This window comes from Mus musculus, chromosome 12, assembly GCF_000001635.26.
Source record: "Mus musculus strain C57BL/6J chromosome 12, GRCm38.p6 C57BL/6J".
NCBI lineage: Eukaryota > Metazoa > Chordata > Mammalia > Rodentia > Muridae > Mus > Mus musculus.
This window is the reverse complement of record NC_000078.6, coordinates 86,467,593-86,492,173: the sequence shown is the minus strand read 5'-3', so window position 1 is coordinate 86,492,173 and position 24,581 is coordinate 86,467,593. Positions and strand designations below refer to the sequence as shown.

Here is a 24,581-nt window from a genome sequence, read left to right as displayed (position 1 = left end):
TGGCTGGAGCCCCCAAATCATGGATCAGTGACATGAACTATTTTACTAAGAAAGTTATTGGTGGCGTATTGAACTGCTGTAGGGTGCTGAGCTAAGAGTACTGGGAAGGGCACAATAGCTGTGAGAGATTAGAAGAGCCCAGCAGCTTAAAGCAGGGTAGCAAAAAAAATACTCCCTATAATGGAAAATATGGTTCTGACATTTGTGACATGTAGAACAGGGGCAGGGGCAGGGGCAGGGGCAGGGGAGGGCATGTTTCTATTCCCTGCTTCCCTGAAGACTCGGGAACCACTGTTATTCCACTGACTGTGAGACCCTAACACAGGGAGCAAGCAGCACAGCCAAGTGGGCCGTTTGTTTCCAGAATCAAGTCAGAGTGGGGCAGGAGCCCAGGCTAGCCCCCAGGGACTAGACCTTGAACATGTAAGCAAGGAGGGACACCCAAACAAAGCAGGAGCCAGGACTACTGCCAAAAGCTCTTCCTGGCAGAGACCCAGACTCCTGCAGGCTCCTCCAAGGCAGGGTCCCTGTGGGGTTTCTGATGCCAGGTACCACAGAGCTCTATGGGGACCCACACCAAGCCAAGAGCTCAGCTTCATCCACACGCAGGGGGCTTCCTGTCAGTTTTTCTCTTTCAGATACAGGCCTGCCAGCACTGGAGGTGTGGTGGGATGTGCCCTGGTGACTGTCTCTTCCTCCCTCAAGTAAAGCTCCCTAATAGCCAAATCAGGCTCAGTATATCAGGACAGAGAGACATCTGGCTGCCCATGGGGAAAGCCACTCCTGGAGGGGAGGCAACTCTGGGATCACCCTGCAAGTCCTCCCACTTGGCCAGTGTGCATCCTCCCAGCACGACTCCCACCATTGGAGGCCTGCATTATCCATGGGCTTATCTTTCAGGGGCCAGCCCAGGGATCTCCCCACCACCGCCTCTGCCCGCTGCCACCGCCACCCTTCAGTGTGCTTGGTCATGCCTCTCCTGTCATTGGTGACATGACAGGAAACCTTCCTGGGGACCACTAGAAAGTATCCTCCTCTTTCCAGCACTGGTTAACTCCTAAAGAGAATCCTGAGCATTCCAGCTAGCTGTCAAGAGGCTGAGTAGCCATTCCCGCATTCATGGCTTCTGTCATGGGGAATAGGGGAGAGCAGAAGGCATGGAACAGGAAGTCCAGACCCAGGCCTGATCTTCTCAAGCGAGAGGGTGGCTGAAGTGCAACAGCCCATCATCTCTCTAAGGGTGAGAGGCTGCCTTTGCCTTGATTTCCTTAGATGTGGAGAACCGGCAGAGAATGAGGCACACTCCAGACAAGGAAGTATCTGCTCACGGGCTCCAGCCTGGACTGGTGTCTGACTCCGCTTCCAGAACAAGATGGCAGCTCTATCTCTGCGGCTTAGGAGGCTTATGGCTCTTCAAATCCTAGAAACTCTCCGGCTCCCGGCACCAAAGATGGTGTGTAAGGAGACCAACCAGGCCTGCCTCTGTGGGCCTCCTCATCTGTGAACACCAGGAAGCTCTCACCAGAGAGAGAGTCTGGTGTGGGCAGCAGCGGATCGAATCCAACCTCCATCTTAGTCACACCCACATACAACCAAGACCAAACCTATGCCTCGGTCTTCCATACAGCAGGCCCAACACAGCCCATTTCAAAGGAGAAGGAAGCTGTTTCCTCCACAGAGCCCTCCGAACCACAGCCAACACATCACCAAGGGGTTAAGAAGGGAGTTGTGGCGAATAGTTTTACATCAACTCGATACAAGCTATAAAGTTATCTGAGGGGAAGGAACCTCAATTAAGAAAATGCCTCCATAAAATCAGTCTGCAGGCAAGCCTGCAGGGCATTCTCTTAATTAGTGATTGATGTGGGAGGGCCCAGCCCACTGTGGGTGGGGCCATCCTTGGGCTGGTGATCCTGGGTTGTATAAGAAAGCAGGCTGAGCAAGCCATGAGGAGGAAGCCAGTAAGCAGCACAGCCTCCAGGTGCCAGCCCTGCTTGAGTTCCCGTCCTGACTTCCTTCAATGATGGACTACAATGTGGAAGTGTAAGCCTAATAAAACCCTTTCCTCTCCAACTTGCTTTGGTCGTGGTGTTGTTTCATCACACCGCAGACCCATGAGGCATTTGGGATCTGCCCCGAGAGCTTCTTCATCGGTGCAGATGCTAAGCTGAGCCCAGGTGAGGAGAGAAAGGACCCGGAATTTTCCCTCACACTAGAAGGTCCAGCCCAAGCTGTCTCATAGGCAAAACAGCTCAGAGGCAGACATGTCTCCAGGGCACAGGAGAGGGGTGGAGAAAGTCCCCAGCCTGCTGAAGGCTGAGCTAGGTTTGGGAGGTGAGTGACCCCATCTTGCCCTTCTCAGGGAAGACCGCACCCCCCAGCGTGCCCCTTTCTTGTTGCCTGCCCTGTTCCTCATCCCCTGTTTCCTTCCGTGTTAAGAAGGATCAAGACTCAGAAGCTGATCTGTAAGAATTTACTCTGGCTCTCTCTGAGGGAGACAAAGTGTGCACATGCAAAGATGTGGGCACATGCAACGGATGTGCATGTGTGCACATGCAACCGCGCGTGCACACACATACACATGGACATATGTACGCACGCATGCCATTCCCAAAATGGTACTGAATAAGATTCAAACCAGGCCCATCCACAGAGATGATGAAGAAAGAAGGGCCTTACAGCAGCCATAGAGTAAGTCGGACATCACTTCACAGTTCCTAGGAGCCACATTTAAAAGGAAAAAGACTCACAGGTTGTTAGCTTCACTGCGCTTCAGTTAACTCAACCAAGGACCAGGATTCAGTTCCCAGCACCCACTGGGCAACTTACAACTACTCCCAGGGCATGGATGCCCTCTTCTGACCTCCAAGAGCACCAGGTATGCACACAAACATGCAGGTACTCACACACACACACAGAATAAATACAAACTTGTAAGGCTAATTTCCTTAGAAAGCTATCTTAAAAAAAATCTATGAAGGATAAAAGCTATTCATAGAGCCAAAGATATAAATAAAATAAAAGAACCAAACACCCGGGCTCCATGGAACTAAATAAAACTCAGTTGGCACTTGGGTCACCTATGGCATGGAGCAACTCTGGAGAGTGCAAGGGCTTACCTGCAAACCTGAGTGAGGACCAGTCTAAGGTCACTTGACAAGATGGGTGGGGGTAGATGTGGGTGAGAGGCTGCTAGTCCAAATGAGGATGTCCCAGAATGACAAGCTTACAGCTGAGGCTCCAAATAGGGTCTGAAGTCCCAAAAGGATCCTTAGGACCTCTGGGCTTCCATACTGCTGGCCCACAGCTTTCTAAGAAGAGATGCCCAGCAGGCTATGATATGACAGCTATGATGCAAAGCAGCCTATAGCTGCATGTACGCACATACTGCCCTTGGGAAGGTCCTTGGTGAGGCCCTCAGCCTATAGCACCCTTACACAGGTCTGACCCTCCCCACCAAGACAAACCAAGTGGAGCCCCGACCCTGGTGCTTGGCTATGGGCCTCTTACCTTCCTTCAGCATCCCCACTTTGAGGCATTTCATGAATCGGCAGGCCTGACAGGACTTGCGCCTCCGTTTGGTGATCTCACATTCATTGGTGGCCGGGCAGTTGTACTCGATGTTGCCTGCAATGACAGAGAGATGGTTGCCAGGTATCTGTGGTTTGTCCAGGATCCCCGACCAATTAGGTTGACAATCTGGGCATTAATTGGCCAGAGCTGACTTGCCCTCCCCCCACCCCAGGGTTGCATCGGGAATTGTTTCTAGAAGCAGGGTCCTAAGTGGCTGTCAGAATGCTTCAAACTCTCCTATGCCAATTCCAGCCAGTGAGCAGGGGGAGGCCAAAAAGCCACCTGCAGAAAAATGTTCTTCTGAGAATGGTCTCTCAGAGTTCTGAAACGGCCACGAGATTTGGGGGAGGGGTGGAATCAAAATATGCTGAGTCAGCATTTTACCTCAGGAAAAGAGCCACCTTGCAGAGCTGAACATTAACACAGACCACCCCAGCTCCTCCTCCAGACGCTGCCTTGCACCAGTCACTAGGAAAAGCCCAGGAAACTCTGGAAGGACCTGGACTCTGTCCCCCACTGGGTCTAGGAAACACTTTCTGGTCACCTAGCCTTAGTTCTCTCATCTACAAAACAGTTGTTAGCTCCTGAAGGAAGGGTTAAGCAAAATCTTATGTGAAAGATCACTTTTTAAAAACTGCAGCCTTGGCCAGGCAGTGATGGCACATGCATGCCTTTAATCCCCAACACTTGGGAGGCAGAGGCAGGCAGATTTCTCAGTTTGAGGCCAGCCTGGTCTACAGAGTGCGTTCCAGGACAGCCAGGGACTACACAGAGAAACCCTGTCTTGAAAAACCAAAAACAGCTGGGCAGTGGTGGCGCACACCTTTAATCTCAGCACTCGGAAGGCAAAGGCAGACAGATTTCTGAGTTCGAGGCCAGCCTGGTCTATAAAGTGAGTTCTAGGACAGCCAGGGCTACACAGAGAAACCCTGTCTCAAAAAACCAAAAGAAAAAGAAGGAAAAACAACAACAACAACAAAAAATGTAGCCTTGGCACATGCCTTTCATCCCAGCATCCAGGAGGCAGATCTCTGTGAGTTCAAGGCCAGCCTGAATTCCAAGACAGCCAGGGCTGCAGAGAAACCCTGTCTTGAAAAAATTGTAGCCTAGGTTGGATGTGGTGGTGCCCACCTTTAATGCCTGCAGAAGCAGGCCAATCTCTGAGTTTGAGGTCAGCCAGGACTACACAGTGAGACCCTGTCTCAAAAAAATAAAAATAAAAATTGTAGCCCAGATTAGACATGATAGTTTATGTTCCTGTCTTTTTTTTTTTTTTTTTTTACTATTAAACATTTGGTTATGTGTGTGTGTGTGTGTGTGTGTGTGTGTGAAGACAACCTTTGAGGAGATGGTTTTCTCCACCCACCACGAGGTTCGTGGGGATTGTACTTAGGTCTTCAGGCTTGCCGGCACACTGCCTTCACCCAGTGAGCCATCTCACTGGCTCTGCAATTTCAGCAGCTGGGTGGGAAGTGGAGGCAGGAAGAAGGTCAGGGGTCAAGTCATTCTTGTCTAGGAATCAAGTACAAGGCCAGCCTGAATTAGGAGACCCTGTCTTCAGAACAAAATGGGTCTGAAGACATCACTCGGCTGTAAGTACTTGCTTAATGTCTCGAAGTCCTTGGTTGCGGGTTACAACACATACACCAGGCCTGCTGGTGATCTAGCACATGGAGGTAGAGGCAGGAGGGTGAGAAATTCAAGGTCACCATTAGCTACAGACCAGGAGTCGGAGGGCAGTCTAGATATACACATACCATAGATACACAGCCTATCTCAAAAAAAAAACAAAAAACAAAAAAAAAAAACACAAAAAACTACATAGCCTGTCTCATACAGAACCACTGTCTAAGTACGGCAACCCATTCACTTTGTCCCAGCACCTGGGGAGATAACGAAGGATGCTCAATAGTTGGAGGGCAACCAGAGCTACACATCCAGACTGTCTCAAACAACAAACCACTCAGCACATGGGCTGGTTGGTTTATAAACACATGTTCATCCTGCAAATATGGCTGCCTTCCTGACACAGGGACAGTGTCTACTCTGGCTTCCCTGTCTATTCAACACCTATTTAACAAATGTGGGCTATGTGCCTACAACACGCCTGGTACTAGAAGAGGAACAACAGAAAGGCACCAGGTCCTCAATCCATCCCAGAGATCGAGGGAGAAGCTGGGGACCTGCCCTGGCTCCCCGTCTACCTACTATGTGCAGCCTCTGGATCAGCTCTCTAGACCCTTAGCACAACTCTGAGCTGGCCTATCAGTGCCCAATTCACAGACCAAGGAATGGAGATTGTACTGGCTAGTTTTGTGTCAACTTGACACAGCTGGAGTTATCACAGAGAAAGGAGCTTCAGTTGAGGAAATGCCTTCATGAGATCCAACTGTAAGGCATTTTCTCAATTAGTGATCAAGGGAGAAAGAGCCCTTGTGGGTGGGACCATCTCTGGGCTGGTAATATTGGATATAAGAGGGCAGGCTGAGCAAGCCAGGGGAGGTAAGCCAGTAAGGAATATCCCTCCATGGCCTCTGCATTAGCTCCTGCTTCCTGACCTGTTTGAGTTCCTTGGTGATGAACAGCGTATCGAAATGTAAGCCGAATAAACCCTTTCCTTCCCAACTTGCTTCTTGGTCATGATGTTTGTGCAGGAATAGAAACCCTGACTAAGACAGAGACTCAGGAAGCCAAAATGAACTACCCCAGGCCCAGAAACCCTATATACACCCCTCCCCTGTACCTCCCAAGGAACTTGACAGAATTGGGAAGTACCTCACCAACAGAGGCAGGCTGTTGATAACCTACAGCTCGGGTGGCCTGGTGACTGGGAGGGGAGGTAAGTGGCCCAGGGCATTTTGCACACCACAGCCTCCTGGTGTGGGATATGGGAACTCTGCCAGGTCTATGACTCCTGGACCATAAGGGCTCTGACGCAGTGTCAGGGATGGGCCCAAGTTACCACAGCACTGCAGCATCCCCTTAGCTCCACAGCACAGGCCGGGGAACCCCCCAACCCCTGTGGACATTGGGACTATTTTCTCACACATGTTCTCATTCCTTTCCCCAGCCCTCAACCAATGATCTCTCTCTCTCTCTCTCTCCCTCTCCCTCTCTCTCTCTCTCTCTCTCCCTCTCTCCCTCTCTCTCTCTCTCTCTCTCTCTGTTGCATGATCAGAGCACAACTTCTGGTTCTCTCCTTCCAACATGTGGACCCTGAGGCTCAATCAAACTCAGGTCATCATCAACCTTAGCAGCAAGCACCCACAGAGCCTTCTCGCCAACCCCTCTAGTGTTATTTCTTAGAACTCACTTGTGAAATTTTGTAGGAAGTCAACTGAGGTGTGGTAGTAATGTCAACCTATATAAATGCAGTTTCTGTTTGTTGGGGGTTTTTCAGTAATCTTTAATTTTTGAGACAAGGTCTTACTCTGTAGCCCAGGCTGTCCTCAAACTCAGTAGTTGGATTACAGATGTGTCTCTACACCAGGCTATGCATGGTAATATTAAAAGATAAATGAGAGGAGGCACACAGGCTCCGCTGATGCATCTGTTCCATGTGTGTAGGTATTGAGGCTCGGTAGGCTGTCCCCTATCCCACCCCACCATCCCCACAGCATGCACAGCCCCAAGCTCCTCCCACTCCCCAGCACTGTACATGCCTAATTCTGGAACTGGCAAACAGGCAGGCCCACCAAGTACCCTCTGTCCCAGGCCTGCAGCCACCAATCCAGAGCCCACTGGGAAGGTATTGCTTCTCTGTGCTGACCTCGCCACGCTGCCCAGCTGTCTGTGTCCTCTATTTCCTCATGCAGGCTGCCACTTCCTCTTGACAGATCAAGTACCTGACACTCATAAGTACCCATGGGACGCTAACCACTAAATAACCAGGCGTTGAGTAACCCAGCTGCAGCCCTGATCAACATAAATTGTCTTTAACTTAACATCCCACACTTCTTACAGATGAGAGTCAGGGATAGTGTGGTAGGAAGGCCACATCAGGCTGGGGTAGGTTATACCATGAGAGTCTGGGGATTTTGTTGTCCTTAGCCGAAACAGCCTAAGGACTGAACCCTGGTGGCCTGCTTGGGACTTGCACAGTGCAAACCTCTGTGCCCTGCTCTCAGCTGCAGGGCCATGGGCTATTGCTCAGAACGGGGTTGGGGTGGGTTTGATTGTGCTGTCCTCCTAAGGCAAGGTGACAAACAGGACAAGAGGGCTTCCTGGGGCCAGAGTGCTAACAATGCTCTTGACCTTTCAGGGTACAAGTGTGCGCACGCATACCCACAGACACACGGGAGTGCATGTGTGTGTGTCCCTAATTCTACTTATTTATTTGGTTCCTTTCAATTTGTTTTATGGGCCCGGCGGCTGGCTGCCAGCAAAACCAGGCTGGTGGCCTCCTCTTGTAATTTCTCTAAGTGCCTCCTTGATAAAGTGATGAGATTAATTCATCATTGTTCCCGAGGTCTCAAGGGAAGTCTGGGAGAACTCAGCACAGGGAGGGGACATTGGTGGGGCACATACGCGCACACACATCACCATTGACTCAGCTGTGACTAAGTTAGTGAACAGATCCTCATAGGACAGGGACATTAGCCAACAGCTAGCACAAGCTCAGGTCCCAAACTGAGTCTCCTAACTTGTCTGAGCCTCAGTTTCCTCATCTATAAAATGGGTATAGTTTCCATCTCAAAGTTGGATGAGCTCAGCACACCAGACCCCTGGCATCCAAGCAGGCAAGGCTAGCAAACTGAATCGTACATCCAGGCAGATCTGCTGGAATAGATGCAGAGGATGCTGGCATCTGGCCCATCAGTGCCACACAGAGGCTGTCCTGTCCACCCAAGGACACTTGAGAGCACTATAATCTATCTATGGGTGTGGCTGGACCTCAGCTCCTGTTTGTGCCTGAGGAACATTCGGAGCTGAGCTGGAACTCAGTGTGACCCTGAGGCAGAGGGGGTAGTCTCTTTGATCCTAGGCCACCCTGAGAAGGGAACCCCAGGGGAAGCCCCAGCAGCTGTCCTTGTGGCTGTAAGCAAGCCAGCAGCCCCATCCCGCTCAGGCTCCGAGGAGCTGTTAAGCTCAAACGGTTCCAAGGCCCCAGCTGACCTCAAGGGCTGTGGTGAGCAGCTGCAGAGAAAGGCTTAGCTCTCACTCACCTCAGTCCTGTAGGCCACAGACATCCCTTTCTGTCTGTGTGGTCCCCTGGCCTCAACCCTCTGTCCTGTGTGGATTCTCCATCACACCGTGGCAGTGCTCTGCACTGGGACAGATGGTCTGTCTGTCCTGGACTTGCACACTGCCTCTGGGCTTCTCAGCTTCCTCAAATTGAAACCATCCTCGGGAAGTCCTGCTCCATTTTCCTCGGCATGTCAAAGAGAGTGACTCCCCAGCCTGCCTCTTGGGTCCAACACTGAGGAAGGAAGTTTCTGGAGTCTTACACAATTTGCTCCCAAGGCCCTTTCCAGCCTCCTTCTTCCCCAGAGGCGACATTCCAATGGGCCAGTTCTCACTCAGTCTGTGTTGTAAAGCAGTGTGGCCTCTGCTATCTCCGTCCCTTCCAGGCAGCCACAATGAAACACACATCTCCGTACCTTCCCCAAGCTTGTTAAAGGTTGCCCCAACAGGGAGAGTTTGGGGAATGGAGCAGGTAGAGGCACTAGGCATGTACCTCAGTTGTCAGAGTCCTTGTCTAGCTTTGTCAGGCCCTGTGATGTTCACCAAAATAGCATGAGCATGGCACACCCATGATCCCAGTAAAAAAAAATGAGGACCAAGAGTTGAGGCCACTCTTGGCTATGTACTGAGTACGAGGCATGTCTGGGATACGGGAGACCCTTTCTCAAAAGGAAGGGAGGGTGGGGAGAGGAACAGGACAGAGGAGAAAGTAAAAAGTCCCAAAGCTCAAATGGATGCAGATGAGAAGCTGTCGGATCTTCGAGACCACCTCCCATTTGGTAAAAGAGCTTGCCTCTAAGCTGGAAGACTTGGATTTCATCCTTGGAACCCACGGAAGGAGGGAACAGACACGTGAAAGCTGTACTCTGACCTCCACGCACACATACAGACACAAGATAAAAATAAAGGATAAAGCCGGGCGTGGTGGCTCGTGCCTTTAATCCCAGCACTCGGGAGGCAGAAGCAGGCGGATTTCTGAGTTCGAGGCCAGCCTGGTCTACAGAGTGAGATCCAGGATAGCCAGGGCTATAGAGAGAAACCCTGTCTCGAAAAACAAAACAAAACAAAACAGGATAAAGGGAATAGCTTCAAAAAGGAAGGACCTGGAAGGAGGAAGATCCGCTCCCTCACAGGGCCTCAGGCACAGAAGATTCAAGATAATGCAAGATAGGTGGCGGCCCGAGCGGAAAACAGATTTCCTGGAAGTGTGTGCAGAGGGAGTGTCTGGCTGAAGCAAACCAGCTCTGCAGCCTCCTCCTGGCCACCAAGGGTCCCTCCAAGGTCTACACAGGAGGAAACTGACAGTCAGTGGAGAACATGAACCAAAGATGTCCTAGACACAGGATCAAAGGCAAAGATAAGTGAAGCAGGGAAGCGGGAGACAAAACGGGAATGGACGGTGGGACTGCTCGGCCCCCTCCATAGCCAAACCAGAGGACTCCCCCACACACCAAGAGAGGGATACAGAGGGCTCTGCTCTGCAGGAACAGCATGTGCACAGGGTAAGATAAGCAAAGGAACACCTTTCATGCCCTGTCACACTCAGAACCCCATGCCAGAGAGAGGGCAACCTGGGAACTGCATCTCTACCGATTTCCAGGGTGTGCAAGAGTTATAAAGGTTATGTCAGCCAAGCTCTGGGGATATCACAGCAGAAGGATTGGAATGGAGTTCCCAGCCAGCACAGGCTACACGGTGAGCCCCAGATCAACCTGAGCTGCACTTTGCTCTCAGGGGAAGTACCTGCATCGCGTTCCCTGCCCTTGCTTTTCTCCTTAACAACAAGTGTCCAGGTTAGGAGAGTGGCAGGTGGTGGTGACAGTCAGCCAGAATCCCACATAAACCAAGGTGTGAATATAGTAGGAGTCCAAGGGTTAAAAAAATATATATACAGTCCTTTCCAGGCTGGAGAAATGGCTCAGTGGTTAAGAGCACTTCCAGAGGTCCTGAGTTCAATTCCCAGCAATCACATGGTGGCTCACAACCATCTGTAATGGGATCTGATGCCCTCTTCTACTGTGTTTTTTAGACAGCTACAGTGTACTCAAATAAATAAATCTTTTAAAAAGAGAAGAGAAAAGAAAAGAAAAGAAAAGAAAAGAAAAGAAAAGAAAAGAAAAGAAAAGAAAAGAAGCGAGTCCTCTCCAGCATGCTCAAGCAGCCCGGGCCTCACAGGGAACAAAAACTACAAAAGGTGGAAGAAACCAAAACCATCATTTAACCTAGAAACAAGAGGATGGCAAAGCAAGAAGGAAAACAGGAAAATAGGTTTTAACCGAATAAGTGGAGGAAATGATTGGGGGGGGGGTGGTGGACAAGGGTAGGGACAGACAAACAGGAAGACTGGGTGTAATGACACACACATATAACTATAACTTCAGGGCTAAGCGGTTGGGAGTTCAAGGCAAGCCTGAACTGCAAGTGACCCTATTTTGAAAAAGTTAAGCTATCTAAGGCAGTAAGTACCGGAGGGAAGCGATAAAGACAGTAACAGAGAATATGCTAGAGGGGTTTGGTTGTTGTTGTTAGGTTTGTTTGTTTTGGTTTGGTTGTTGTTTGGTTTGGTTTGGTTGGGTTGGGTTTCTTTAAAGATTATCTTTGGATAAGGTACCGAGATGGGCCGGGCTCTGCTCTTATCTTCCCTTAGACATTTGTATTTCTAAGACCACCGAGATAAGATAGCTCTGTGAGTAAAGGTGTTTGTGTCCAGGCCTGAGAACCTGAGAAGGATCAAGACTTCCGGGGCAGAGATCTACCAAGTCCTCCAAGTTCTGATCTCTACATGTGTGCGTGTGCGCTGTGGCATAAGGGCGCACACATGATAAACAAAGCGGAACACCAATTTTAAAAAAGAGAACCAGTGTTTCTATATGGTCTTTAGTTATCTTTAAATGATACCTGATGAAAACTTAAGAAATTCTGTGGCCTGGGGTGTAGCTCTGTGATAGAGAGGCCTTTTACCTGGCAGGCCGAGAGCCCTAGGTTTGGTCCTCTGCAAACTCTGAACTAAGAGAACAGCATATCAGTCGGTCATGCAAAGGAAGAAATCAAAACGCCAGAGCAAAGCCCTTTATGCGGGGACCTCTGACCAGGGTAACCTTATCCTTCCTCACAGAGGCTCCGGGAAAACCTGAATAACCAATACCATCTATGACGCCCGTGAAACCTGGAACCTGTCAACTCCCTACACCCCAAACTCCTTCATTTGTCCCTCCAGGCAATCTCCTCCCAGTTCTGGGTCTGTCCATGTGGCCTTCAGGACAATTCCTTCCTCCCTTCCATCTTTCCCACTGACAGCAACTGATGTAATTCGGCTGTGTTGCTCTCCCTCCCTATCTGAACTGAAGAATTCTGTAAGGACTTTAGAGTCCTTTGTGGTTTTGTTTGGTTTAGTTTGGTTTTTCAAGATGGCCCTGTGCTGCCCCGGTTGTCCTGTAACTCACACTATAGACCAGGTTGGCCTCAAACTCATAGAGATCTGCCTGCCTCTGCCTCTTGCATGCTGGGATTAAAAACACTCGATATTTTTGAGTCAGGGTCTCATTTATGACCAGCTGGCTTCAAACTTGCTGTGTAGCCATTGACCTTGAAGGTGCCACCACAGGTCTTAAAATGAACTTTCAATGTGGCGCCAAGAAAGAAAAAGAGAACTCCACCAGTTAAAACCTCTGCTCCAGGCAGTGTGGTGTGCACTCCTTTAATCCCAGCACCCTGAAGGCAGAGATCCACCCTGCCTGGTCTACAGTGCAAGTTTCAGCACAGCCAGACTGTGTAGAGAGACCCTGTCATATATATTTATATGCTCTAAGGAGTTTTGTTTTGGTTTTGTTTTTTTCGAGACAGGGTTTCTCTGTATCCCCCTGGCTGTCCTGGAACTCACTCTGTATGTAGACCAGGCTGGCCTCAAACTCAGAAATCCTCCTGCCTCTGCCTCCCGAGTGCTGGGATTAAAAGGCATGCGCCACCACGCCTGGCTCCTTCTAAGGAGTTTTTTATTTGTATTTGCTTACTAAGGTCATCAGTTCACAGGCCTTAACTTCCTAAGGAGGAGTGGACAATCTGTTCCTTTACAGGAGCAACCACTGCTACCTCAGTCTTCCCCAGATTCTAGGAGTTTCCTGTGTGCACATGAGGCTGCTCACCTCACCATCATCCGGACAGGTGTGCGTGCTCAGCCACAAACAGGGCGAGCCAGTGTTTCAGAACTGATGGGATGGTGTTCTCAACTCCTTTTAGGGCTCTCCCTCCCTCCTTCCCATCACCCCTCCTTCCCATCACCCCTCCACCTCCCTACCTGCCCACAGAGCTGGCTGGGCGTGGTAGTCACAAGTCTCTCACAAGTTGTTCAGTCCAGGGGGTAGGACCCTAAATTTGCATTTCCAAGGAAGCCAAATAGGTGGTGGTGGGTGGGGGGACAACACACAACGAGAGATAGCCACAGCCCTGGATCTCTTTTTTTTTTTACCTAAAGCTCAGAGCACATGGTCCTGGACTCCAGTGTCTCTCAACTGTCCCTGAACTGATCAGATTTGTGTGCATCCAGAATCTTATCTATTTCATAACTTTCCTCTATTCCTCACCCTTCAGCCTCGATCCCACCATCTATGTTTCTTTTCCCACATGCCCTTGCACCTGCCTCTAGCAGAGTGTCACCAGCCACTGTGCTCTGAACCCTCTGCCGCTCTCCTCCCTTCTGGACTCTCCTCTGACTGAATGGTACCTAACTCCATCCTCTTCCCTCAGATATACTTGGCATCTAGATCCTTCCTTCCCATCACTGCCAAAATTCTTTTGCTAAGAGGACATCTTATTCCCTATTCAGAAACCTTCAACGCTTCCTTAGGTCAAGCCCAGTGAACTGTTCATTTCCTAGAGATTACAAACCGGGCGGGCAGTAAGTTACACACATTATGCCCATGGCTCAGTTTCAGCAATAACACTTGAGGGGGCGGAGATATTTAATAGCAGTGTCTTGCTAATAAAGAAATGAAAGTTCAAAGAGTCACTAGTTCACAAGGATACAGTTCACAAGGATACAGCTCAAAAAACAAAAACACAAAACTGTATGGATATGATTGTGAATTTGTTTAAACTGCCCTCCTTGGACTCTCACCAAGTCAAAGCCACATCCTGAGTGCATCCACCGGTCTTCAACAGAGGATCATGAGCTGCTCTTCCCATTTTCTGGTGGCTCCATTTTAACAGACTCTGATGGCAGGGAATTTGAGGCCAGGGGACTCGAGCCCCTGTCCAAGGTCAGCCAGCTGGCTTGTCACTGGCCTGCAAGCTGCTTCAGATCCTGGGCTTTGTCCCCATGCCTGTCCTGGGTTCCCCCAGGATTCACCTACCAGCCTCATTCTCTAAGACAAAAGGCCTGGAGGTGGTCCCAGACAGAACAACCCATCAGTCATGGCTCAGCCCTGCTCCGTGGAGACTTTCCCCACTGAGCTGAGCCTGCAGCTGTGCCTCTGGTGGGCAGGCGCTCCAAGCCAGGACTCCTCACTTGCTCCTAGTCTTAAATGACAGATCCAGGTAGGTGTCAGCAGGGTGTCTCACTCCTGCTGCATTGATCACCTCTTCCAGGCGGTCTGGGTGGGTACAGATTGGCTTCGTGCCCCACACTGCCCTTCTTTCCTGCGCTGGGGACTGAACCCAAGCCTCACACATGCTAAGTATCTGTCCCACCACTAGGCCACACTCTCAGTTCCCACTCTTGGGGAAAAAAAATCAGTGCAGAGGTCGTAGGTAATGCACACCTTTGATCCCAGCACTTGGAAGGTGGAAGCAGGAAGATCTGCTCTACATGTCAAGTTCTAGACCAGCCGAGACCACAAAGAGACCTTATCCCTAAAGCAAAGCAAAGGAAAGGAAAGAAAATGAAGGGGTGGAGGTGGCCGCTGGAAAGATGGCTCAGCGAGTCAGGACACATACTGCTATTGCAGAGGACCCAAGTTCCGTTCCTAGAACCTACATTAAAGGGCTCACAACTTTAGCCAGGTGTCCTTAATCCCAGCACTCGGGAGGTAGAGGCAGGAGGATCTCAAAGTTTAAGGCCAGTCTGATCTACAGAGCAAGTTCCAGGACAGCCAGTGCTACTCAGAGAAAATCAGTCTCAAATAAAAAGGTGTGTGTGTGTGTGTGTGTGTCACAACTGCCTCTCACTCCAGCTCCTGAGATCTGAGGACCTCCTTTGGCCTCCATAGGCACCAGGCATGCATGTGCAGACAACCTTCCCCCAGGTGCACAAGTATCATTTTTAAGGAGATGTTTTTTATGATACCTCACATCCAAGCTGGCCTTGAACGTCCGGGATTCAAGCAATCCTGCTTCGGCCTCTGGAGCAGCTGAGATGAAGCTTTCACTGACTGGCTCACAAAGTCACAGTTTGGTCCTTGAAACACCTGAAGTTTCCTCTGCTCACAGCACTGGATCCCAGAGTTCTTACCTGGGCCTCAACTTACCCTGAGAGCTATTTCTTCCCAGACCCTCCCTCACCTTTGGTCTCCATCTGTCACTAAAGGCTGATCCATCTCAGTCTGTTCCTTGACTTCTTTGTCACATCGGAGAGGCTAGAGTAGGGGCCCTGGCTCAGTCCCCAGTGCAATGATTGGCACTCAACACAAACTCATATATATACATACATAAAATCTCCCACTAAAGACCAGGCTGGCCTTGAACTCTGATCTGTCTGCCTCTACCTCCAGAGTACTGGGATTAAAGGTATGCACCAACATGCCTGGCCTTTCAGTAACTTCCTAGAAATCAATGGCACTGTCTGAAGACTGCAATCAACACTGGTCACCTGCATGAATCAGCAACAACAAGCAAACAAAGAAATGTGAGGCAAATTTTAGTACCCTCAGGATTGTGAGTTGAAGTGTTGGGAGTCAAAAGCACTGTACTGCCTAGTTAAGCCCAACACCTGGAAACTAACACGTAAAAGAATTTTTCCTAATGGTGTACACACACACACACACACACATGTGTTATGGCTTTTTTTAAAAAACCTAAACAAGAGCATCACACACATTCAATTAACCCGGAAGGATAGAGGGACCTGAAACACTAACAACTCAAAATGTAGCTCGAAAGGCTGGCAAAGACCCAAGATTCAAAGGGCAAACTCGATAAAGTCTACCCCACAAAATGCGCACAGGAAAGCTTTTCAAAAATGAAAACAGGCCCTAGTACTTGGAAAGTGGAAGGAAGCCAGCGATGCAGGAGACTATCTCAAAACAAAACAAAGTATCAGTTGGGTGTGGCGCCACTCTCCACTTGCAGATGAGCTGCAGAAAATTTGAGGCCTGCCAGGGCTTCTTACACATTGGGACACACACACACTTAATTTTTGAAGGACTGGAGACAGCCCAGCAAGTAAAGGCACTTGCTGCCATGATCGAAAACCTATGTGGGATCCTCAGGATCTACACAGAGGGCTGGCTGACTCCCGCAGGGTGGTTATCCTCTGACCTCGACACAAACTGTGGTGGTACACAGTAAACAAATGTAATAAAAATACCACCACCAACAACAACAACAAAATCTGTGCATGGTGATCCCAGCACTCAGGAGGCTGAGGCAGGAGAGAATTACTGCAAGTTTGAAGTTCTGTCTAAAAAATAACTGTCTTGCATCACGAGATTCCAAATCTAAGCTTCCTACCCTCTCAGGAAATCAGACCAGTGCTAACAGTGTCTGAGTTATCCTAAGGGCTGGAAATGGGTAAAGACTTAGAGGCTCCAAGAGGGAACCTCACTGAAAATGGCCCCTCTATCGTAACCACTAAAAATAACTGAAAGGAGGAAGGGAAGAAGGGAGGGAGGCTGAGGGTTGAGGACATTTTGAGGACTGGAGGCGCCTTCGTATGCATTTAAAAGCAAAAGAAGGATCCCGCTCGGTGAAAAGGTAGGCAGTCACTGCTAGTGTGGTCAAGGTTGACTGCCAGGGCCCTGGAGCTGCTCTTCAGACCTAACATCTACAGCCTTCATCAGTATGGGATTGGGGTCAGCGTCACAGGCAGGAATCTGATCCCTAAGGCCCCACAAGTCAGATGATACCAGCCACAGAAAGGGGCTTGTCTGTGAGGGGGCAGACTCCCATTGCCCAAGTTCAAGAGCCTGATGTCTAAGCCCCAGAGACAGAAAGAAACAAAGCCTGTAACTTGAGAAACTGATCTGTCTACCTAGCTAGAAAGTTCATAACTTGACTGAGAGAACTAGGTCATAATCAGGAAGATATTAATCATATCACATGAACGTTTAATACATCACACCCAGGCTGCCCCTAGCTTCAGCTTCCCTTTCCCTGGGCAGGAGGGCACCTTTGCCAGTCTCTCTGCTCCAAGGGCAGGCTAATCGTCCTGGACAGTCACAAACCCTCCTTTAGATATGCTAGCAAATTCAATCAGACCCCCATCTTCCCTCTGCCTGGAGCCACTGGTCTGTCAGCAGTAAGGTGCCTTTGATTATCTCTGAGCTCATCTGTTCTGGGCTATGCTCCTAACAGCTCCCAGCTCTGACATTCCACTTACACCGCTGGAGTTGATTTGAAAGGGCAGAAGCTGGGGGACAGACCGTGCCTTGCTCTCTAGAAGGGGTGGTTAGTAAAATAAAGGTCTAGGCTTTTGGGGTCCAACAGACAGCTGTTTCAACTCAGTCACGTGTTGGGGACAGTAAGTCAATGCTAGTGTCTGGGTCCCAGCAACTACTTGATTTACAAAAGTTGAAGGCAGGCTAGTCACTAGTCGCTAGTCCAGGCGAGCCACCCCTCTTTCTTCATCTGCAGCCAAGCCCAGAGGATGAACCACCAGGGGTGGTCTCCCAAAGTCTGTCATCACGTGCTGGTTTCTGTAAACTTCCTTCCTTAAAGGAAGGAACAGACAGAAATTTCAAACTGGAAGGGATAGCAGAGTCGGGGCCTCTGCTGTGCTCAGAGCCTACAGATGTTTTTTTTTTACAGGTGCTTGGATGTCAACCCACAGACTAAGCCTTTTTCTACGTAGCCCAGGTTGGCCTTAAACGTGCTAATATAGACCAGGCTGGCTTTCCCACTGCCTCCCAGGGTTTCAGAGGCTTCTATCACTACACCAGCTCACAAAGCCAGACTTTTAAAAGAGGGCCCGCAGCTGAGGTGTGTAGTTCCATAGAACTCTAGCTTTGCCCTCAAGGAAGTTTAGGTTCCAGTCTGGCACTTCCCATGTGCTGGCTCCAATCCCAGCTCACGGGAAGGAGGCAGCTGGATCTATGAATTCAGGGCCAGCCTGGACTACATAGCAAAATTCTGGGCTAACCAGGTCTCAAAAGTTAAGCAAACAAACAAAACTGAGCCCACACAGCGCCTCAGTCCTGGAAATACCCTCCCTGACCGTGCACACAAAGAAAAATGGTCTGGATCGCCCTGCTTAGGAGAAAGCTGCCGTGTTCTGCAGCTGACTGTCACACCTGCAGATCCTGCAGACCCTAGGCACTTAGCATTGTCTTTTTTTTTTTTTTTTTTTTTTTTTTTTTTGGAGACACTACATCTCCGGTCTCAAATTCCTGCTGGGTACTGTGTAGGAATGTCTAGGTGATTGCTTCACTCCTGTGCTGCTGACTCCATTTGGAAACAATCAAACCATCCCAGAGAATTGCGAAACCACGGGACCACGGGGTGAGAGGCAGAGGCAGAACAGCTAGCCCGCAAGGGCTACAGGGCGATAGCAATCTTCCGTCAGCACAAAACTAAAGAGTTAATAAGGCGAGAGCATCCGGCCAACTTCTGGCCTCAAGCTAGCTTTCCCCGACTCTGGAGAGGAGCGAGTCCTGTAATGAGTTCAGACCTCTCCCGGAGATAAGGGCCACGGTATTCAGCCAACTTCTAGGAAGAAGATCTGTATCCTTTTCACGGTAGCACGTAATTAATACTGTTTACAGATCTTCCCTAGGTCCCTGGGAAAGGGGGTAGCAGAGGAGCTGGGTCTATACATACCAGCCTTGGTTTCTAGAAAAACCGGATCTAGAATATCTCTGCCCCATTTAAAGAAACCCACGGAAAGGAGAAAACGTGACTGTCTTCTAAAATCCCATTTTCAAAAAAAAAATTATTTTAAGGAGTATAAAACAAACCTGCAAGGTCACTTCCCAATTTAACCAGGAAAAGCCCGTGTTTCGGTGGCATGCCATGCTTCAAACATACGTGGCCAGCACTTGCTCAATGTAAGCTCTAGGCACCGGCTGAAGCAAGAGACACAACTGTCTGCCATACCATTCATTTCACCTTGAGGTCCCCTCCACCCAAGGGTGGGGGTATAGAGCAGCAAAAGCCCCAGGTGCCATATCCTGAGTCACACCCCAGCAACAAAAGGGGGCTACAAGGCAGGAGCAGCCCAGGGGGCATTTACTGCCTGCCTCTGCTCCTAGTATACAACAAGATGGCCCTATGTGTTCAGCCTACACATAGGCAGGCTGGCTCGGCAAAAAGATTCTAAGGGAGATTTTGTTCATATCTCACTGTGGTGACACAGGCCTGAAGTCCCAGCACTCGGGAAGCAGGGGCAAACAGAGGTCTTTGAGTTTGAGGCCAGCCTGGTCTACACAGCAAGTTCCAGGACAGCAAGGGCTACAGAGCAAAACTCTGTAGGAAGGGGAGAATCATTTGTGGCCAGGCCTGTTAGTGTAGTCCTCTTTTTTTTTTTTTTTTTTTTTTTTTTTTTTTGAGACAGGGTTTCTCTGTGTAGCCCTGGCTGTCCTGGAACTCACTCTGTAGACCAGGCTGGCCTCGAACTCAGAAATCCACCTGCCTCTGCCTTCCAAGTGCTGGGATTAAAGGCATGCGCCACCACTGCCCGGCTAGTGTATTCCTTTAATCCCAGTACTCAGGAAACTGAGGCAGGTGGGTCTCATGTGTTTTGGCTGAGCTAGGACTATACAGAAAGATCCTGTCACAAAACACCAAATAAATATCATTCATGACCACAATGGACTAAATGTAGTTTAGTTATTTTGTGTGCACGTGTGTGTGCATGTGAGGTCATAAGTTACCCACCACGTGGGTCACTGGGACCGAAAGGTCATTAGGCTTGGTGACGGGCATATTTACACTAGGCAATCTCAGAGGCCCTAAAATAGTTTAGTAATCTAAATTTTATTAGATCAAAGTAATTATACTACTTTATTTAAATATACACCTATGACAAAGCTTGTTCTGAACAATGAAACTTGATGTTATAGTAAAAGTGTACGGTAAGTGATATTGTTAAAAGTAAAAATAGCAATGAACATTAAGCTAGGGGCCAGCATGATGGCTCAGTGGCGAGAGACACTTACTGCCAAGGCTCCTGATACGCGTTTGCCCACGTGTTAAAGGAAGGACCTGCTCCAGCAAGTTGTCCTCTGACTTCTACAAGCATGCCTTGATAAGCACAGACAATCAGTTCCTAGGTTCAATTCTCAATAGTGTATAGGGAAAAAAGAAAAGGAGGAAAGGAAGAAGAGGAAGGAAAATCTAGGTGTGGTGGTGATAGACCATCCCATAGTCCCTGCACATGGAAATTTGGAAGGTAAAGACGGCGATCGGAGACCAGTCTTGCTGACACAGTAAATTGAGCCTACAGAGGGCTACATAAAACCCTAAAAATAAAACGCACTCTGTAAAGCACATAAGGGAACTGAGGCAGCACACCCACGTTTGAGCTCACAGGTAAGAGCTGGTTCAAGTGTCAGTCTGACCCAGAAGCCTGGTGGGTTAGCCCAGCCTCCAAATGGTTAAGTAGAACTGTAAATATACCCAACATTTAATGCCCTCAAGTGGTCTAATAGATCATTATCCAATGAGATTAACAAACATAAGCTTGTTGAATAAACAGAATCACCCTAGGGAAGCTTAGCCAATGCCTTCCAGAGTGGTCATGTGAGACTAGTTGAACAGAATGAAGTTGAAGCCAAAAGACAGGACAAGAGGGTGGGGTAGGGTGGAGGGGGAGTAGGGGATGGGAGGGTGGGGAGGTAAGTGGGATGTAGGTGGGGGGTGAGGGTGGGGAGCCAGAATGGGAGGAATGGCCAGCATCTTTGGGTATGGCGGTGAGTCCGCCCAGGCTGGAGGAATTGGCCCTTGTAGGTTACCTGCATAGATGGTGCTTAGGAGGTGCTCGCCAGATGTTTTGACTGACCAACAGCTGTCAGTTAAGTGTTCACCACTAAGTTTGAAGCATTAGGAGTCTCGTTCCCAGCCCCACAGGGCCAGAAAGAATATCGCCCAGTGAGGACTGGATCCACCATTATTATCCTCCACTCACCTGCACAGAGGGAGGCTCCAGGACTCCCAAACACATTCATGGAGATGAAAGAGCTGAATACCGCAGGGCTATCAGCATGTGACCCTAGTGATATGCAAATGTATGGAAAAATAGCCCAGAGCTTCCAGGATCCCAGTCAGCTCCTGCCCACGTGAAATCGGGCCTACCTTTCTACAGGTGTGATTAAGATAGAAGCAAAAAGACAGCCAAAAGTATGAGATAGTGAGTCAAATAATAGTAGCACCTATTCCTCCCCTCAACCTCCCACCCCACCCCACACACACACACAAATAGGCTTTTGGAGGGAGGGTTCATGCAGTGGACAGCATGCGTGTTGAGAGCTGTCCAAGAGCAGGTATTCCTGTGGCTCTTTCTACGGCGTTTCAGGGACCAAGCAGGAAGAAACATGGTATATCTATGAGTCTTAGAGTTGAAATCCTTGTCTAGGATCCCAGAGACACAGATCAGGAGACTTCTAGAGCACCTCTGCCCCCAGGAAACGAGACTTGGAATTAATAACCCAACTAGACCTGTAGACCAAGGCCCCCACCCAAAGCCTGAATCCAGGTCTTGAGCTGCCCACCACGCACCTTGAATGGTTCTCTTGAAGAACGCCTTGCAAGCCTCGCAGGAGGCCACTCCGTAGTGGTAGCCAGAGGCAATGTCCCCGCACACGAGGCACAGGCGCTTGGGGATGGCGTTAAGCATGTACTCGCATTTGATGGCGGAGTCCTCCATGATACCACTAGTACAGTCCTCGTAGCTCTTGCGGCACGGGTTGCCTCCCAGCCCCGCACCTGCGAACATAGGCGGCGAGTCCAGACCGTTGGCGTGGGTGCTCAGGGCAATGCCAAAGCCACCACTGGCGTCCGACGAGCCGCTGGGGCTGTGGTGGCTGAGGGCATCAATGCCCGAGGACGGGCTGGATGGCTCCGTCTTGATGAAGGAGCCGCAACTAGAGCCCAGGTGCCTGTCTTCGGACGACATTCGGTTCAGCAGCCTGCGAACACAGAACGCGGGAGTCAGTTCTAAGTGAGGTGAGAGGTTGGGCGGGGCTATGGCCTAGTGGGCGGGCCACATGGGCGTGTCTACGGGTATGACGTAGGAGAGCTGCGAGGGTGGCCAGGTCTGTAGCTGCTTTCCAGAAAAGTCTGCGACTTCAGAGTTCTAAGAAACTTTGAATTCGTAAACTTCAAATCAGAGACCCTGTCTTTTGCAAATTGCTGGCCTAAGGATGGCAAGATGTTAGCTGTCCCTCCTAAATATTTGGCCAACCTGCCTACCTCACAAAAAGTGGAAGCTGACCGTGTGCCTGTCCCAAAGAGCTGTGAAGTCCAAGCTTGGGATTTGCTTCAATAGGACTTCACAGTCACCAAGACTGCCAAGTTTTCTAACTGGACGGAGAGAGACCGTTTAACCAAAAGGCACCAAGTGAGTTTTTCCCCGTGGTCCGGGCTGGATAATGGCGGTCCCATCTAAAGTATGATTCCTGATCCTGTCTTCTCTTTTTCTGCTTTTTTGTTTATTTTGTTTTGTTTCTCGAGGCAGGGTTCCTTTGTGTAGTTCTGGCCACCAAGATCTTGCTCTGTAGAACAGAGTGGCCTCAAACTCAGAGATCCCCCAGTCTCTGCCCCTGCCCCGGGGAGGGGGGATCTGCTCTGGCTTTTATTTTTCCTTCTTAGCTCTGAGATAATCCAGCTTGCATCCAGCACCCCCAGTCCCCAAAGGCTGTCTCCATGAGAACGCATGAAGCCCCCCCCCCCATCCTACTCTGTATCCTACTGCCTCAGCCAGGAACAAACTGGGACTACAGGTCTGCACCACCGTGTAACTTTACAGAGTCGCTCTGTGTAGCCCTGGCTGGCCTAGAACTGACTATGTAGACCAGGCTAGGCTCAGACTCACAGAGATCTGCCTGCCTCTGCCACCTGAGTGCTGGGACTAAAGGCATGCTCCTCAAAGCCTGGCATGACACCATGTAATACTTAGCCAGAGTTGTTTTTTTCTTTTAGAGATTAAACACCCACCCACCCCTAACTCACATAAAGCTCAAAAGCACTCTGCTCATCACCTACTATCATCCTTTCACCTTGTTTTGTTTTGTTAGCCCAGAACCTTCTGGAATGCTTTGGGGCCTCACCAATGAGGCAGATCATCTGGGACCCCTGAAAACTGTAGGATAACCATGCCTTTCCCATTACTGGGAGTTCTGTCTCTCCAGCCAAGTTCACGTAAAGGGGACTGGATTGAAGGACCGTTCAGGGGAACCTGGTTGTTCGACATGTTCAGTTAGGATTTGGGTCTGAGGCAGGAGGCCTAAGTAGATGGTCTCAAATATTGTGGTACGTCAGAGGCAGAGACAGAAAGATCTCGAGTTTGGGGCCAGCCTGGTCTACACAAAGTATCCCAGGACAGCCAGGACTGCAAAGAGAGACCCTGTCTCCAAGAAACAAAACTGTCTAGAGGTATGATCCCTGAAAGTAGCCTCGATCCCAGGCCTGCCTCAGTGGAGAGAGTCCGTACTGGCTTAGGCACCCAGAACAAGGAAAAGAGCAGGGGAAACAACACAGAAAGAAAGACTCCTGGGTAGGAAGGAAGACCTCAGAGCTGCGGGGGTGGGTGGCGGTCTGTTCCTCCTGTGCCACTTGCAGGTAACTTGCTTGTGAGTTCCTCGTTTTAGTAAAGTGCCCACAAAAAAGGGTGACTCCGGAGGGAATGGGGACGGAGCCTTTATCATTGCACCCACATAGCAATTCCTGGTCTAGCCTCAAACCCAGACCACGGAGTTGGTAATGTGACTGGGCTTTTGGTCTCACTAAAGTGCAATGACACTCAGCACACCTCCTGAGGGTGTCACTCACTCACCTGCACATGAACTTGTCTAGAGAGGGCGAGCTTCAGGTATTGGAATGAAAGGCCCACTAAAGGCCCAGCACTCCAGCTTACAAGCCCACATTCGTAGTTGGTAAAGACTGGGTCCCCAGGTCCCTACTGTTCTAGATGGAATGTTCCTTTAACCCTGGGAATCCTCTCCTTCCGAACCCCCACCCCCCATTCTCTGCATCATAAGCGGCGGGTCCCCAGTTAAGGGTCTCCTCTGGATCCTTTCTGCATCTCTGGCTGGTGCCTTGTGATCTTCCTGGGTATGGCTACCTTGTCTAACCACCAACAAGGTATCCTGAGGGAATAGCAGGGCACCATCTGGAGGGGAGTCTGACTGAGCACACGGCCTAAAGCGTTGTCCTCCTCTGCTGGGCAGCTGACTCCTCTCGACTGAATGTCTGACCCTCTCTAGCTTTCCCTGTTGACTGCTTTGGGCTGTGTTCCTCTCCACAGCACCTTGGGCTCAGTGTGAAGGCCTGGGGGAACCAGAACTCACAAATCCTGTAATTCCACCCAACTTTCCAAAGGCTCTGAGAGCACCAGAGATTTCCCAATTTACACCGGACACAGGAAGTCTCAGTAGCAGCTTCTGTTGAGTGTGCCCTATGAGCCCCTGCTCCCCTTCATCTCTGAGGCACAAGAAGCATTTTCCAGGAGGGAGAGGGGAGGG

General features: G+C 49.9%; 1 protein-coding gene across 5 annotated transcripts in view; it reads right to left on the bottom strand.

Annotated features, from left to right (window-relative positions):
• Esrrb (estrogen related receptor, beta) overlaps positions 1–24,581 on the bottom strand; it is a 160,512-nt gene that overhangs the window by 29,455 nt on the left and 106,476 nt on the right. For 2 of the 5 annotated variants that reach the window (NM_001159500.1, NM_011934.4), the window contains exons 2-3: positions 21,619–22,028; positions 3,511–3,627 (exon numbers count right to left, since the gene is read on the bottom strand). In NM_001159500.1, the coding sequence (NP_001152972.1) occupies positions 3,511–3,627; positions 21,619–22,028 (527 nt within the window). Of the gene's footprint in view, positions 1–3,510; positions 3,628–3,855; positions 3,968–8,738; positions 9,024–21,618; positions 22,029–23,893; positions 24,010–24,581 lie in introns of those variants that run through there. The other 3 variants (XM_006515881.2, XM_006515883.3, XM_006515882.2) reach the window with 3 other exon arrangements.